This window comes from Jaculus jaculus, chromosome 1, assembly GCF_020740685.1.
Source record: "Jaculus jaculus isolate mJacJac1 chromosome 1, mJacJac1.mat.Y.cur, whole genome shotgun sequence".
Taxonomy (NCBI): Eukaryota; Metazoa; Chordata; class Mammalia; order Rodentia; family Dipodidae; genus Jaculus; species Jaculus jaculus.
The window spans coordinates 305,610,825-305,626,393 of NC_059102.1; the positions used below are offsets into that span (position 1 = coordinate 305,610,825).

Genomic DNA, 15,569 nt, shown 5'->3' on the forward strand with positions numbered 1-15,569 from the left:
GATGGTGTCTCTTTGCTATGAATCACTGGAAGGGAGCCAGCTTCTTTTGCCATCGATGGAACTTACCTTGGAATTTATAAGCCTGAAATAAATCCTTTCCTCTGATAACTTGTTTATGGTTGGGTGTTTGTCCTAGCAAGAAGCTGACTACAATAGTAAATAGTAAAATTGGTACCAGAGAAGTGGGATCATTGGCAATGAATCTGACCATGTGGATTTTGGTCTTTTGGAACTTTTCTGCTGGAGAAATCTGAAAGGACTTCATACTTGGGACTGGAGAAACCTCAGAGTGCAGTAAGCAAAGTTTATTGAGCTATTCTGGTGAGAGCTTGAAAATGCTAAGTGCAGAGAAAATTGTGGACTGTGAAGGCTTGACTTATGAACTTTCAAAGGGAAGTGGAGAACTTTGTTGGAACTAGGCTACTGGCATAAAGGTTGGTTGCATTCTTCTGCCCATGCCCAGAGACTTTGATCAAGGTTGAATTTAAATGTAATGAACTAGTGTGCTTGGTGGTAGATATATAACAGAAAGATGCAAAAGATGTACAGCTTATCACTATAAAAATTCAAGCAAGTTTGACATTACTGGCACAGTGACTGTTTTTTAAGTTACTGAAGCTGCAATTATTATTATTATTATTTTTGAGATAGGGTCTCACTTTAGTCTAGGATTACCTGGAATTCATTATGTAGTCTCAGGATGGCCTTGAATTGAAGGTAATCCTTATAAAAGAAATTGTATTCTTTTTCATCTGAACCTTTCCTGGGTGACTTTTACTCTCAGGCATTTTTTTTTTCCATAGTCTTAATGGAAAGCAGTTGGCCTACCTTTAATGGTGATAATCTTTTTCACAATGGCAGCTTTAAGCCAGGCATGGTGGTGCACACCTTTAATCCCAGCACTTGGGAGGCAGAGGCCCAGAAGATGTTTTGGATATACCAGGACTGTGCAATTGTTACCATATAGTGCTGTTGGCTTGGGATGAAAGTTTCCTTGTGCTACTGAGCCCACCTGAAGGGACAGAATTGGAAATCCAGAGACTTTCATCATTGCTTAATAGATGTTGGAATTTGAACTGCAGATGCTTGATGTTTATCTGCTAGTTATTATTTACCCTGGTCCAGTTTCTTCTTGGGATACACACACACACACACACACACACACACACACACACACACACACACACACACACACACATATGTTTACTATGTGCCATTATGTGTTGGAAGGTATGCAAGTTGTGTTTTAATTTTATAGGGCTTATGGTTAAGTCTTAAATCTTAGATGAGACTTGAGACTTTGAGTGATGTTAAAGTTGGTGAAAGTTTTAAGGCCCTTTGAAGTTGAACTGAATACAGATTGCATTATAGGATGGTGTGATAGTTTGAATGTATGGTCCCATAGACTCGGGTGTTTTATTAAAATTGAGTTTTCACCCCCCAGAAGGCAGATTCCTGCTAGAGAAGGTGTGTCACTGGGTGGATATGAATTTTAGCCCAAAGGTATGGAGAATAGTTTGAGTTCTGGTGGGGTTCACGCTGTCTGCTTGTGTTGGTATTTTGCAGTCAATGCTCTACCCCTGAGCTATATTCCCTGTGTTGATATTTTGATTGCTGAAGTTGCTTCTCTCTGTCTGGATTTTTGGAAGTAAGCAGCTCCTCCTGCCACTGATGGAACTTCCCCTGGATCTGTAAGCCTGAAATAAACCCATTCCTCCCTTAACTGTGTCTGGTTGGATGATAATCCCAGCAATGTGGAGCTGACTATAACAGATAGTAATGAATATATGAGGGCTATGGGTAGAATGTGGTAGTTTGAATGTGACAGCTTGAATATATGGCTCCATAGATTTTCATGTTTTATTAAAATTGAGCTTGCAACTTGAGCCCCTAACAGACATATCCCTCTGCTAGAAGGAGTGGGTCACTATGGGTGGCTCTTCAGTCCAGCCCTACTGGGTGTGTTGAGAGAGAGAGAGAGGGAAAGAGAGAATGAATGGGTGTGCCAGGCCTCCAACCACTGGAAATGAACTCCAGACACATGCACCACCTTATGCATCTGGCTTATGTGGGTACTGAGGAATTGAACTTAGGTCCTTAAGTTCTTCAGACAAGTGCTTTAACTGCTCAGCCATCTCTCCAGCCACTATTAGAGTTATACACAGAAAATACTAGGCATCTTATACCATCACTATAATAAAATACACAAGATGATAAAGTTTATTTAGTTCACAGTTCTGGTGGCCCAAGGACATGTTGGCAGCTTCTGGTAAGAGCTTAGTGCATATAATAATATAGTAGAAAAGACAAGTAATTTATGTAAAAGAGGTAAAACAAGAAACAGCTCACTTTATAACAACTAACAACCTGCCCTTGTGGTTACTAATCAGCATTTGAGTGTAGCACTAATACATTTATGATGGTGGAGCCCTCAAGACCCAGATATCTTTTCCACCACCATGCCACAGACCAATTTGCTAACTTATGACTTCTGGGGGACATTATGCAGCACTAGGGAAGAGGAAATTCTGTCTTGTAGCTTATCTTGCACCAATTTAAGAAAAGGTGAGCCTTTGCAGATAAATATAAGAGAGACAAGTAGCACAGGTGCCCCCACAACCTTCAAGTAATGTGGCAGAGATGCAGGCTCAGAGGAATTAGCAACACTTCGAGTCTTAAGAGGTTTCAAGGTTCTGTCCCACTGGGTCAGGATGGCATTTCTGGCTCCAGTCCATTTTCCAGGGCCCACTATTCGGTATTGGTAAGGGCTGCATGGTCCAAAGAAAACTTCCCAAGCTAGTCTGGGATCCTTGAGAAACAGAGCTGGGATGTTGGGCTTTGCGCCTATGCATGTAGCAAGGTCATCCAAGTAGGTAATAAAGTCAAGTTTTTCTTGAGAAGTATCTCTAATCACACCCCTGTAAGTAAAAAATATAAACAACTTTTCATTAATTACTCCCTGCCCTGTATTTCTTAAGAACCACCCCTCACCACACCATTTTGTTTCGACTTTTTTTCTTAGAATCAAACTATATTTTGGGAATGCTTTCCTATGTTGGAAATAAACAGTAAAAGGAGTTTATTCACCGAAAGTTTCTGAGGGTGAATTTTTTGTAGATGGTGGTAAGGGAAGGTTTTGGTTCTTGAATATGGTAAGAGGATAAAGCTTGCTCAGTCCAAATGCAGTAGTTGTTGATGAATTTACAGGATCAGAAAGCATCACATGTATCTACACATAGAGCCTCATGTATTTGGAGGAGGAAAGGATTATTCTAGGGTTAAAGTGTATTTAAAAATTTTAATTAAATTAAATTAATTTATTTATTTGAGAGAGAGAAAGAGGGAGGGAGGGAGGGAGAGAGAGCCAGAGAGAGAGAAAGAGAGAGAGAGAGAGAGAGAATGGGTGTGCCAGGGCTTTTAGCTGCTGCAAACAAACTCCAAACACATGTGCCACCTTGTGCATCTGGCTTATGTGGGCCCTAGGGAATCAAACCTGGGTCCTTTGGTTTTGCAGGCAAGTGCCTTAACCACTAAGCCATCTCTTTAGCCCAAAGTAATTAAAAAAAATAGATATTTTTTTGCAAGGAGAGTGAGAGGAAGAGAAGAGAAGAGAAGAGAAGAGAAGAGAAGAGAAGAGAAGAGAAGAGAAGAGAGGAAAGATGCCAGGGCCTCCAGCTACTGTAAACAAACTCCAGCTGCATGCACCATCTTGTGCATCTGGCTTTATGTGGGTACTGGGGAATTGAACTCCGGCCATTAGGCTTTGCAGGCAAGTGGCTTAACCACTAAGTCTTCTCTCCTTCCCCTAAAGTACATTTTTTTATTGATGTTTCTTGTGAGTTGAGAGGGCCATGTTTGGTATACCAGGGCTGAACTTAACACATATACAAGCATAGTGTATGTGAAGCCTTTATCCATAGCTACTTCTGTTGTTAGCAGACATTCATGATGTTCCAGTGTCATTACATACATAAAACATTTCAGGCTCCATCCTGGGTGCCAGGGAATCCAACAATGAACAAAACAAAGTCCTTCCTATATCAGTGGTTATATCCCAGTGGGAGAAATCAACAATCTGTAGGGTGAAAATCCTAGCAACATCAAGATGTTATGGCTCAGGTAGTCATGGGCATTAAGAAAGAGACAGCAAGATAGGGATGGGGAAGATAAAATGGAAAGGGCTAGAGATAAAGAGGGTTAGGGAGAGGCAGTGGAGTTGCTGTGAGATAAAAGGCTAATGGGAAAGACTTCTTTCTTGTGGAGTTAGGGTTGAGTGCTGTGAGCTATGCCAGTGTTCAGGTAACAACACACTAGGCAGAGGGAAAAATAAATGCAAAGATTCTTGTGAGTTGGTGCTTGGTCCGAGGATTCAGGAGGAGCATGAAGTGTGGAAGCAGTGTGGGTGAGGGGGAGCACAGTGCACAAAGGAGGGTGGACAGAGAGCTGGGTATCCTGGAGGACTGCAGAAGCTGCTTGGATGCTTCTTGGAAAGAAAAAGAAGCAACTAGAGGGTTTTGACACAGTGCTGCTCGTGGTTGTTGCTCTCAGGACTGGACTGCAGGTGGGTCACAGCAGCAGGTGGAAAATCAGATGAAAGATGGTGGCAGCTAGTGTCCTGATGGGCTGGTGTGATGTGGTGGAACCAAGGCTGCTAAGATATGTCTGAATTCTGGGTGTATATGGAAGGTAGGGGCTAGCAGTATGTGGATGGCAACATAACAAAAAGTTGTCTCAAAAGTTCAGTTTGGGGCTGGAGAGATGGCTTAGCGGTTAAGCGCTTGCCTGTGAAGCCTAAGGACCCCGGTTCGAGGCTCGGTTCCCCAGGTCCCATGTTAGCCAGATGCACAAGGGGGCGCACGCGTCTGGTGTTCGTTTGCAGAGGCTGGAAGCCCTGGCGCGCCCATTCTCTCTCTCTCCCTCTATCTGTCTTTCTCTCTGTGTCTGTCACTCTCAAATAAATAAATAAATAATTAAAAAAATCAAAACATTTTTTTTTAAAAAAAGTTCAGTTTGGGGGCTGGAGAGATTGTTCTTGTTAAAGTGCTTGCCCGTTAAGCTTAATGACCCAAGTTCAATTCCCCTGTATCCACGTAGAACCAGATGTACAAAGTGATGCATATGTCTGGAGTTTGTTTGCAGTGGCTAAAAGCCCTGGTGTACTCTCAATCTCTCTCTCTCTTTGTGCACATGGTTTTAATCCCAGCACTTAAGAGGCAGAGGTAGGAGGATCACTGTGAGCTCAAGGCTAGCCTGAGACTACATAATGGATTCCAAGTTAGCCTGGACTCGAGCAAGATTATACCTCAAAAGTCCTCTCTGTCCCCCAAAGGTTCAGTTTTATATATATTAAGTTTGAGATAATAGATATCTAAGTGTAGATAACTTGAGGGAACTGGAGTCTAGAACTTGGAGAAAAGATTTGGGTTAGTCACAAGCTTGGAAGTCATAATTATGTGATGCTATTTACTGCTACAGGAATGCTCACTCTCTCTGTCTCTCTCACATAAATAAAAATATACAGAGTTGGAGAGATAGCTCAGCTGTTAAAAATGCTTGCTTGCAAAGCTTGATAGACTGGGTTCAACTTCCTAGTTCTCTTATCAAGCCAGATGAACAAAGTGGCTCATGGTTCTGAAGTTTGTTTGCAGTGGCAGGACGCCCTGGCATACACAAAGTTACTCACTCTTTGTCTGTCTCTCTTTTTCTTAAATAAATAAATAAATAAATAAATAAATAAATAAATAAATAAAGCTAAAGGTCCGGATGAGACCACTAGGAGTGAATTTGGATAATTTTGAGAACTAGTAGTTTGGGGGCTCACAAAGTTTAGGGAGTAAGGAAGATGAGATATAGCAAACACAGAGAAAGAGCAATCTGTGAGGTGGGAAGAATACAAAGACAGAGTGGATTTCATGGAGCATGTGAAGCAGGTCCATCTAGAGAGGACCAGGTTTTGTGTTCCACACGAGAGACCTGGTGCCCTATATAGCTAAGTTTAGGTTTAACTTTAGGTTAGGTTAAAGCTAAAATAATTAACTATATTTTAAAGTTAGGTTAAGCAGGGTGAAGGTTAAAATGTATTCTGACTCATGAAGTAGTTACTTTCAACCTTTGTACCTCCTTAGGAGTGGCTTGTACACTGAGAACAGTGAGAATCCTTTTTTTTTTTTTTCTTTCTTTTTTGAAGTAGGGTCTCATTCTAGCCTAGGCTGACATGGAATTCACTATGTAGTCTCAGAGTGGCTTTGAACTCACAGCAATCTTCCTACCTCTGCCTCCTGAGTGCTGGGATTAAAGACGTGCACCACCACACCCAGCTTCTTTTTCTTCTTCTTCTTCTTTTTTTTCTTAAATTTAAAGTCAAGCTATATTCCATACCTTTTAATGAGCTGCTCCTTTTTAATGGCCTCAGCCATCAATTTCTGGGATGGGGGTACGTTACAGAGTCCTACGAGAAAAATCAGAAACAACCCTGAAGTTACACATAGCTTTCCTTTTATTTAAGTTCTCCTCCTCCTTATTTCTGGGCTACCCCTTTCCAGCCTTGGAACAGGTAAACGCCTGAGCTTAGAGTAGAATCAGAGTGAGCAGGAAGTGTCCTGGGGGGTAAAATTCTGCTCTGAACTCACTTAACAGGGGATCTCTACAGCCAGATTATCAGTGCTCAGCCAGTGCCGCCCACACCAGACATTAGCGTTTGCTCCAGCAGCTGATATCCTCTCTCCCCTTCTCTCTCTCCTCAACCTAATTCACATTGGATTGTGTAATACTCCATGTTAGTTACACTTATGTGTGTTAAAACCATTAGTTGGATAAATGGAAACACAATGATCACATTTTATAAGCCTGCTTTGGCACATCTTTAGTTTTGTTATGGGGGAAGTCCCAAGAGTGGAAGGGGCTTGGCAGATTCACTGTCTCAGAGAAGCTCTGCTTGAGCTGTGAGAACTGGCTCATTCTCAATTTCCCATTAGGACAGACTCAGCACTTGACTTCTGCTCTTGCTTAGCTAAGTCCTAAACATATTCTTACCCTAACAGCTTAGATCCTGGCATTTCTTTGTGGTTGTCCAGCTGCCCCAGAGTCTAAAATCTCATTCCTCTTTCCAGAACCAGCCTCCTAATCCCTTTAAAATAAACCTGTCCCCCTATGTCCCCTTACTTGCCCCAAGTTACTTAGGAACTTTCCAGGACCTGTTGCCCATCTCATTCTGGACATTCCTGCCTCTGCTAGGCACCAAGTGGCACCTTCAGGGCATGGGTGGATATCCTTAGGCATAGGCCTAACCCAGCTCTGTGCTAGACTTTTGTCAAGGCCACATTATCTTGGAAAAATCGAGCTAGACTTGGTCATCCCTGCAGTTTTGTGGAAGCTCTTTGTGAACCATACATTTATAGATCATACAATTATTTGTGCATCTTTTCCAGTTTATTATACAATAATGAAAAGAAATGTGAATTTAAGACTGTACTGGATTTTTTTTTTTTTTTTTTGGTTTTTCAAAGTGGTGTCTCACCATAGTCCAGGCTGACCTGGAATTCACTGTGTTCTCAAGGTGGCCTTGAACTTGTGACAATCCTCCTACCTCTGTCTCCCAAGTGCTGGGATTAAAAGTATGTGCCACCAGCTCTTCTGAGGTTTTAACACAATTGACTAGTGCTGTGAAAGGACTGTAATAGGCATTAAAAATCCAGGTTTGTGATAATTTAATAAAGGGTTACAGAGATTTTTTTTTCTTGTAATATAAATAAAGATCTTCTAAACTCATCTTCTCAACTCCTTTCATTCAAACAGCATGTCTGCAGCTGGGGCTGGTGGTACAAGCCTGCAATCTTAGCTACTCAGGAGGCTGAGGCAGAAGGAGCACAAGCTCAAGGTCAAGAAAATTTGGCGTGACCTTGTCTCAAAATGAAAAAAAAAAGAAAAACAGCAGAAAAAGAGAGCTGGGAATAGGATATAGGTTGCCTGCCATATGTAAGGCCTTGGGTCCAAACCTCAGCACTAAAAACATATAAGCAAAACCCCCTACATAAACAAGCAAGCAAGCAAACAAACCCAAATAGCATATTTGCCTTAGGAGAACAAAGATTTGTTGTTGTTGTTGTTGCTTTTTAGGTAGGGTCTCACTCTAGTCCAGGCTGATCTTGCACTTACTCTGTAGTCCCAGGCTGGCCTCAAACTCATGGCTATCCTGCTACCTCTGCCTGTTGAGTGGTGGGATTAAGAATATGTGCCAGCATGTTGGGCTTGAGAATCAAGGTTTTAAAATAATGGTTGACATCTATTACATTTATGTAGTGCGATAGAAGTCAGATCTGCTTAGTACTGTTATATGTATATGTTACCTATAGATTATTGATAATTATTTTTATTTATTAAGGACAGCTTATTGGCCCAAAGGTGAATGCTGTTAACTAACATAATACAACTGTAACTCTTTAAAATCTTACTAGTCAGACCTGGAAGGTAGCTCAGTTTGCACAGCATGAAGACCTGAGTTGGAGCCCCAGAACCCATGTAAAAATGTCTGACAGGGTGGGTGGCTGCATGCTTCTAATTCCAGTGCTGGGGAGGCAGAGAGATGGATCCCTGGAGCTTGTTGGCCAGCTCATCTAGCCTTATTAGTGAGCTGAGGCTAATGAAGAGACCCTGCCTCACAGGTGCTCCTCAGGATGACACCTGAGGTTGTTTTCTGCCCTGTGTGTACCCATATATGTTCACACATATCTCCACACACCTATGCACATGCACATGAACATGTTAACACATGCACACACAAAATAAATAAATTGTATTACAAAATGCTTACTAATATAATATTATTGGTAGGAATGCTAATAGTAAGAGCAATGGCTTTCACTTAATGGGTTTTACTCAGTGTCAAGTACTCTACTAGCTGCTTTGCAGATATCTATTTAAAAAACTTGATAAAAGTGTTTATTATACCATATATATATATATATATATATATATATATATATATATATATATGTATGTCTGAAGGGACTATGACCTCCTTAAGACATCCTCATAAAGCTAATGAGTTTTGGGCCAGAAAGAGAGTGGTTAAGGCACTTGCCTGCAAAGCCTAATGACCAGGGTTCGATTTCCCCAGTACCCATGTAATGCTAGATGTACAAAGGGGCACACTCATCTTGAGTTTGCTTACAGCAGCTGAAGGCCCTAGTGTGCCCATTCTTACTTTCTCTCCCTCTCTCTCTTTCCTTGCAAATAAAGTAAAATGAAATGAAATGAAATAAAATAAAATAAAATGAGAAGCTGAGTTTCATAGGGAGGATTTGACCTGACAAACTGTATCTTCAGCATATCTGGCATTTTTAAGTGATAATTGACATCAAGTACCGTCCAGGGTCTAAAATATCTTTATGAGAGTTTATTAAGTTACTTTCATCAGTTCTCAATTTTACTCATAGTATGCATTATCCAAATATCTTTTGAAGCAATATAAAGACTCTATTTCTAATAAAAAGTAGAAAAACTGGACTAGAGTAGAATAGCATCTTGATGCTTCCAATAAATTCAGTTATTCTGAAAAATTCAATTACATTCTCTTATCTAAATGAATCCCATCCACAGAGTCAACACTTCCTCAGTCACATAGAGTGACATATGCATACCCTTATAATATTACACATATACACAATTAATTGCTCATTACATTTTTTTCTAATACCTTAGCTTACATCTGTAAATTTAGTTAAATGATTTTTAGGTTCTGTAGATTATGTTTGGAATTAGTGTGAACATACCTTTGAATACTCTTGTGGCCCATCGTGCCTGAAGCTCTGTGCCTGCTAAAATGGACCCATTGAGGCTAATGAGGCCAATGATGGCTAATGTTGCTCTTTCTAGATCGGCAGGGAAGACATGCTTGTATAGGAAAGTCTTCTTTGTACAATGGCTTTTGAGAGGCTCTTCAAAAAAGGGGAAAGAAACAGTATATCCTGTTGTGAAGATCACAGCATCAATGTTTCCTTCTACTGTCCCATCTTCAAAGATAACAGCAGTTTCTGTAAAATTCTTGATGCTGGTTTTCACAGTGACTTTCCCACAGAGTATACATGTTGGTAGCTCATCATTTATAATAAATTTTGGTTTTTCCCTTTGATACAGAAGAGAAATAGCTATTGTGGTTATATCTATGAGACACTTTGGCAAATGACTTAATTGAGGGAAACTATCTGCTGAACTCAGGAACTGAGGATTAGTATCTAACTCAAAGTTGTGTACCTGACATACTGTGTTTATAGCATGTTTTGCTTCCTTGCTCTTCATAGAAGGCATGTGGAAAATGACTAACTCTACTTTCCTGATTTGATTTATAATTCTCTATCCATTGTAATTCATACCTGGATCATTACTTTTGTTTCCCTCCTTCTCTCACTTCATTTCCTTCCTTCATTCCCTTCCCCCTTTTCCCATAATCCTTTCTTTTCTTCCTTACTTCCCCCTAAACATTTGAGCAAAGATCCTACACATGCTAGGCAAAGGGTCTGCCATCAAGTGACACCCTCACTCCAGCAAGGATTGAAATATAAGGAGAGAATATATAACAAACCACTCAATTAATGATCAATTTGGAGTTTCATATCACCGAGACCTCTGAAAAGGATGGTAGGACAAGAGTAAATCAGCAAGAAACTATGTGAATAAAAATAAAAACATCTAAGTCTATTTTTAGGGCTAAATAATTTAATAGTGAGCTTCATTCGACCCAATTATATCAGGTAGCATTATCTTTGAAAAACAGCCAAATCATCTTTGCCACTGTTTTCATAATGTGAAAAATATGGGAATATTTGTGAGCTCAACACTGAAGAAGACTTATAACACTCCCTTTGAGGCACACGGAAGTGTGTGGGATAGGGTACAGAAACAACGGAAAGCCACAGGGTGGGAAGGTTTACTCTGAGGCATTGTTCCCCTCCTCCCTGAGACTAACTGGTGCATTCATGACCCCACAGAGATTACCAATAACCCCACCAAGAGAGGTCAAGGAAGAGGGGACATAAGAGTACAACCCATGCCAGGCATATTGTGGCATGTCTTTAATCCCAGCACTTGGGAGGCAGAGGTAGGAGGATCACTGTGAGTTTGAGACCACCCTGAGACTACATAGTGAATTACAGGTCAATCTGAGCTAGAGTGAGACCCTACCTCGGAAAACCCCCCCCCAAAAAAATAAAAGAGTATAACCCAATGGGAATATGACCAAATTGTAATATGCTCGTATATTAATGTTCTCAATAAACAAGAATATGTAGGTCAAGTATATATTAAAGATGTTACATTCAATTCAAGTTTTTTTCTTTTTTGTTTTCTTCTTAATTATTAAGTTGTTGTATTTATTAAGGGAAGTACAGAGCCAAGGAAAGGCACCCACATGACTAGAGATCCCACATGAAAGGGCCTGGGAAAACCATGGAAAGACAAGAGAGAAAAAACGTTCAAGGTGCTTCTGCCATGTGGGGAGATGGAGGGGATAAAGAATCCATGTGGTGAGTAATGGTCAGGGGCCCCTCGTCTTGGCTCAACCCAGCTGGGCCTGGGCATAGCTAATGGATAAACTCACCCATAGCTGGAAGTTCCCAACTGGCCAGAGAGCCTGCTTTCTCCTTGTAAAGGTATTTATAACCTTATAGTGGTAGGCTATCTTCTGGCTCAGGTGAACCAGAGGGACAGCTGGTTGGTTAGGGGTAGGGGCTGTCTCAGGAAAAGGCTAGCCCTGACACCAAGTTATGGGGGATGAACTTGATCAACCACATTGTTTAAATCCTACAAAAGGCCTCCCTCCTATGAGGGGTCCTGGTTGGTTGTGGAAAAACACGTCTAGGGAACTAAGCAAGAGATAAGTAGTCAGATAATCTTTGATGTCCAGTAAGTGCAGACTTTCCTGCCTTTTTTTTTTTTTAACTTTCAGTTGTCCAGTCACCCTAACTGTATCCCCCTCTCATTCTCCCCTCTCACAAGAAGACACTCTAACTGCTGCTAGAGGACAGGGGATGATGATGCTAGATCTTGAACTACTTCCAGCTGAATGGGGTATAGAAATATGGCAGTTAGAGAGTCTTTCCCTGAAAATGGAACTATTCTAAAAGACCTCAAAAGTATATTGATGGAGTGTTAGAAAAATAGTCTTGGAAGAAAATGTTGGGGAGAAAGAATAAAAGAATGGAGATAATGAGAAGTATGCACACAGCAAACTGGTTGCCTTTAGGGTTATCCTTCTTGTGGACATCTATGCCTTGGGTAGCATTTGAGGGAGCCCAGATAGATGGAGATGGATTGTCTCAGGATCATCTGAGCATAAGCTGGCTGAGATTTTCTTCCAGAACTGCTCACTGAATGGCACAGTAGTGTTTAACATGGTCTGAATCTGTTTCTGTATGGCTTGTAAAACAGATGAGATATTAGCAGAGTTATCAGGAATATATATACATACATGCATATATATATGTTATCATTATATATATATATATATATATATATATATATATATATATATATATATATATAAAATCAAGGTTAAATTTTACACCTTGATAATGGTGAAGATACATATTTTGTATAATAACCTTCCAGAGTGTATCTTTTTAAATTTGTCCTGGGAGTAGCCAGGGCCAAAAGTTGATACCATAGAGCCATTGGGTGCCATTAATGTCAGTAATAACAAATATATTTTGGCCTCAAGACTTATTTAATGATGTCCTTGCACAACTTAGAGATTCACCTATGTTTCCAGCATAAGGAAATCTTCTGAATTAAGTGAACCTTGGTCTGTCTATCTATCTATCTATCTATCTATCTATCTATCTATCTATCTATCTATCTATCCACCCATACACACACACACACACACACACACACACGTTCCCATCAACAGATAAATAGATTAAAAATGTGGAGTATGTACACATTGGAGTATTCATCCATAAAGAAGAATGCTATCATTTCATCTCCAGAAAACAAGTGGACCTTAAGAATATGTTAAGTAGGAGACTTCTGGGTAAGATGGCAGCATAGGAATCAAGCCAAAGCAGCCTAGGGTGTGAATTAAGTAGAAAAACAGCAAAATACTCTCTTCTACAGAAAAGTGAAGGTGTATAAATTATTATCAACCACAACAGAGAAGCAGGAGAGACTGAGATCTTCCAGAAAGGAGGAAACTGGCTAGAATCCTGCTGAGACACCAGCAGCACTGGTCTGTGTGCCTGCCTACTTGGCTAGTGCTGAGCTGCAGGAGCAGAAACTAGGTAAAGGGATGTTCCACTCATTTCAGCCTCCTTGCAAAGTTAAGAAATCTGAAGCAGAAGACAGACAGCAGGGACCAGTTGAGCAGCTGCTGAAGGAGAACAGAAATGGGACCAGCTGAGCAGCTCCGACAACTCCAGGCATCCTGCACAGTCTCCAGAGAACTCATTCAGCCCCTGGCCTCCGGGCATTCAGCATGGCTGATCAGAACACCAGATCCACAGTGCAACACAGAGGGATAGAGGTGGGTACTCAGTATTAGTGAGATTGGAAGCCATTCCAAAAGGTAACAGGGCTTACTTACACAAAGGCAGATACATAGGCCTGCACTGGAAGTGCTAATCTCTCTTTCCAGGTCAGTGCAGGTTATAAATTACATATTCTTGGTTAGCTCTACCATTCTCAAATAAGCTGTATTTTGGGGTTTACTATTGTTGCCTTTGACATTTCCTGACTCATAGGGTCTTTGTCTTTTTATGCTGTTATTATTGGGGGCAGAATCTGACTTGGCCCCAGGCTGGCAGGGAACCTCTTTCAGACCAGAAATCTCAACCTCCCAGTTGACATGATTAAGGGTGTGGGGCAACATCCACCCTTAGGGATTTTGGCTTTATTAGATTATCTGTTTGTTTTAATCCCCACTGTTGCATAAATATTCTGTACTGGTTTGGATTGAATGTGTATATTGCTGAGTTGAATTTTAGAATTTCCCAGTAAATTGCTCAACCCAGTCTTCTAGAATACTTAAATATCAGGCAAACTCAACACCTAGGGTCACTTCTGCTGTTTTCTTGGGAGCATAAGAGCTGTATTTGGCACCTTAAAATCCTGCCCTGAAGATATATAAAGTTGGATTTATATGGCTAAGAACACTGCAAATAACTAGAAAACCTAGCATCAAATTCACTCAAGATTCAAAAATGTCTACATTATCAAACAAGAAACACAAAAAATCAAGACAACAAAATTCCACCAAAAATTATAAATCCATCAGAAATGACTCCTAGTAAGACTGTTAGATGAAATGGTAGAAAAAGATTTTTAAAAATAATTATATCTATAATCAAAGAAATCAAAAGAATCAAAGAAGAAAACAAACTCCTGAAGGAGAACACAAGAAACCAGCTAAATGAAATAAAGAGGTCAATACAAGACATGAATAGGGAAATAGAAATGATGAAATAAATACCATTTAGAAATATTAGAAGTGAAAAACAGAGTAAGTCAAATAGAAAACTCTGTAGAAAGTCTCACCACTAGAATTGATCAAGGAGAAGACAGAATATTTAAAGTAGAAGACCAGGTGGCAGATCTAATAAAGTCCAATAGAGAGAAAGAAAAAGTACTAGGAAGGTATGGATGTGAATTTCAAGACATTTGGGACACTATGAAGAAATCAAACATAAGAATTCACAGCACAGTAGAAGGAGAAGAATTTCACTTCAAAGGCATCGCAGGTATTTTCAACAAAAGCATAGAAGAAAACTTGCCCCAAATAGGGAAACCAATACTAATAAGATCCAGGAAGCCTTTAGAATGCTAAGCAGACAAAATCAGGAAAGAACCTCTCACCATCAAATTATAATTAAACTACAAAATACACAAACTAATGAAAATATATTGAAAGCAATCAGAGAGAAAAATCAAGTCACATACACAGACAAGCTCATCAGGATCACAGCAGATTGCTCAACATAAACTTTAAAAGCCAGAAAGGCTTGGAATGATGTAGTCCAAGTGGGGAAAAGATAACAACTGTCAACCAAGTTTACTTTATCCTGCAAACATATTCATCCAAATAGACAGAAAAATAAGGACATTCCACTAGAAAAAACAGCCTAAAGGGATATATGAACACTACATCAGTTCTACCGAAAGTACTTGAAAGGATCCTCCATGCTAAAGAAAAAGAAAACCACACACATAAGGAACCAGGAAAAAACAAACCATATTAAAGTAATAGCTAATACAAGAGAGTAAAAGAAAAACCAGAAGAACTACAAAATGAGAAGAATGGCAAGAACAACTATACAAATAATAACTCTTTTTTAAATATTTTTATTTATTTATTTATTTGAAAGTGACAGAGAAAGAGGGAGGGAGGGAGAGAGAGAGAGAGAGAGAGAGAGAGAGAGAGAGAGAGAGAGAGAGAGAGAGAGAATGGGCATGCCATGGAGAATTGAGCCTCGAACCGGGGTCCTTAGGCCTTACAGGCAAGCACTTAACCGCTAAGCCATCTCTCCAGCCCTAATAATAACTCTTAATATCAATGGCCTCAGTAACCCAACCAAAAGACA

At 40.1% G+C, this 15,569-nt stretch overlaps 1 protein-coding gene across 6 annotated transcripts in view; it reads right to left on the reverse strand.

The window, feature by feature from the left end:
* Nucleotides 1-2,192: 2,192 nt before the first annotated feature.
* Fmo4 (flavin containing dimethylaniline monoxygenase 4) overlaps nt 2,193-15,569 on the reverse strand; it is a 35,271-nt gene continuing 21,894 nt past the window's right edge. For all 6 annotated transcript variants that reach the window (XM_045161834.1, XM_045161810.1, XM_045161828.1 and 3 more), the window contains 3 exons: nt 9,771-10,123; nt 6,379-6,448; nt 2,193-2,918 (listed from right to left, as the gene is read on the reverse strand). In XM_045161834.1, coding sequence (XP_045017769.1) covers nt 2,483-2,918; nt 6,379-6,448; nt 9,771-10,123 — 859 coding nt within the window. In that variant the 3' untranslated portion in view covers nt 2,193-2,482. The remainder of the gene's footprint in view (nt 2,919-6,378; nt 6,449-9,770; nt 10,124-15,569) is intronic.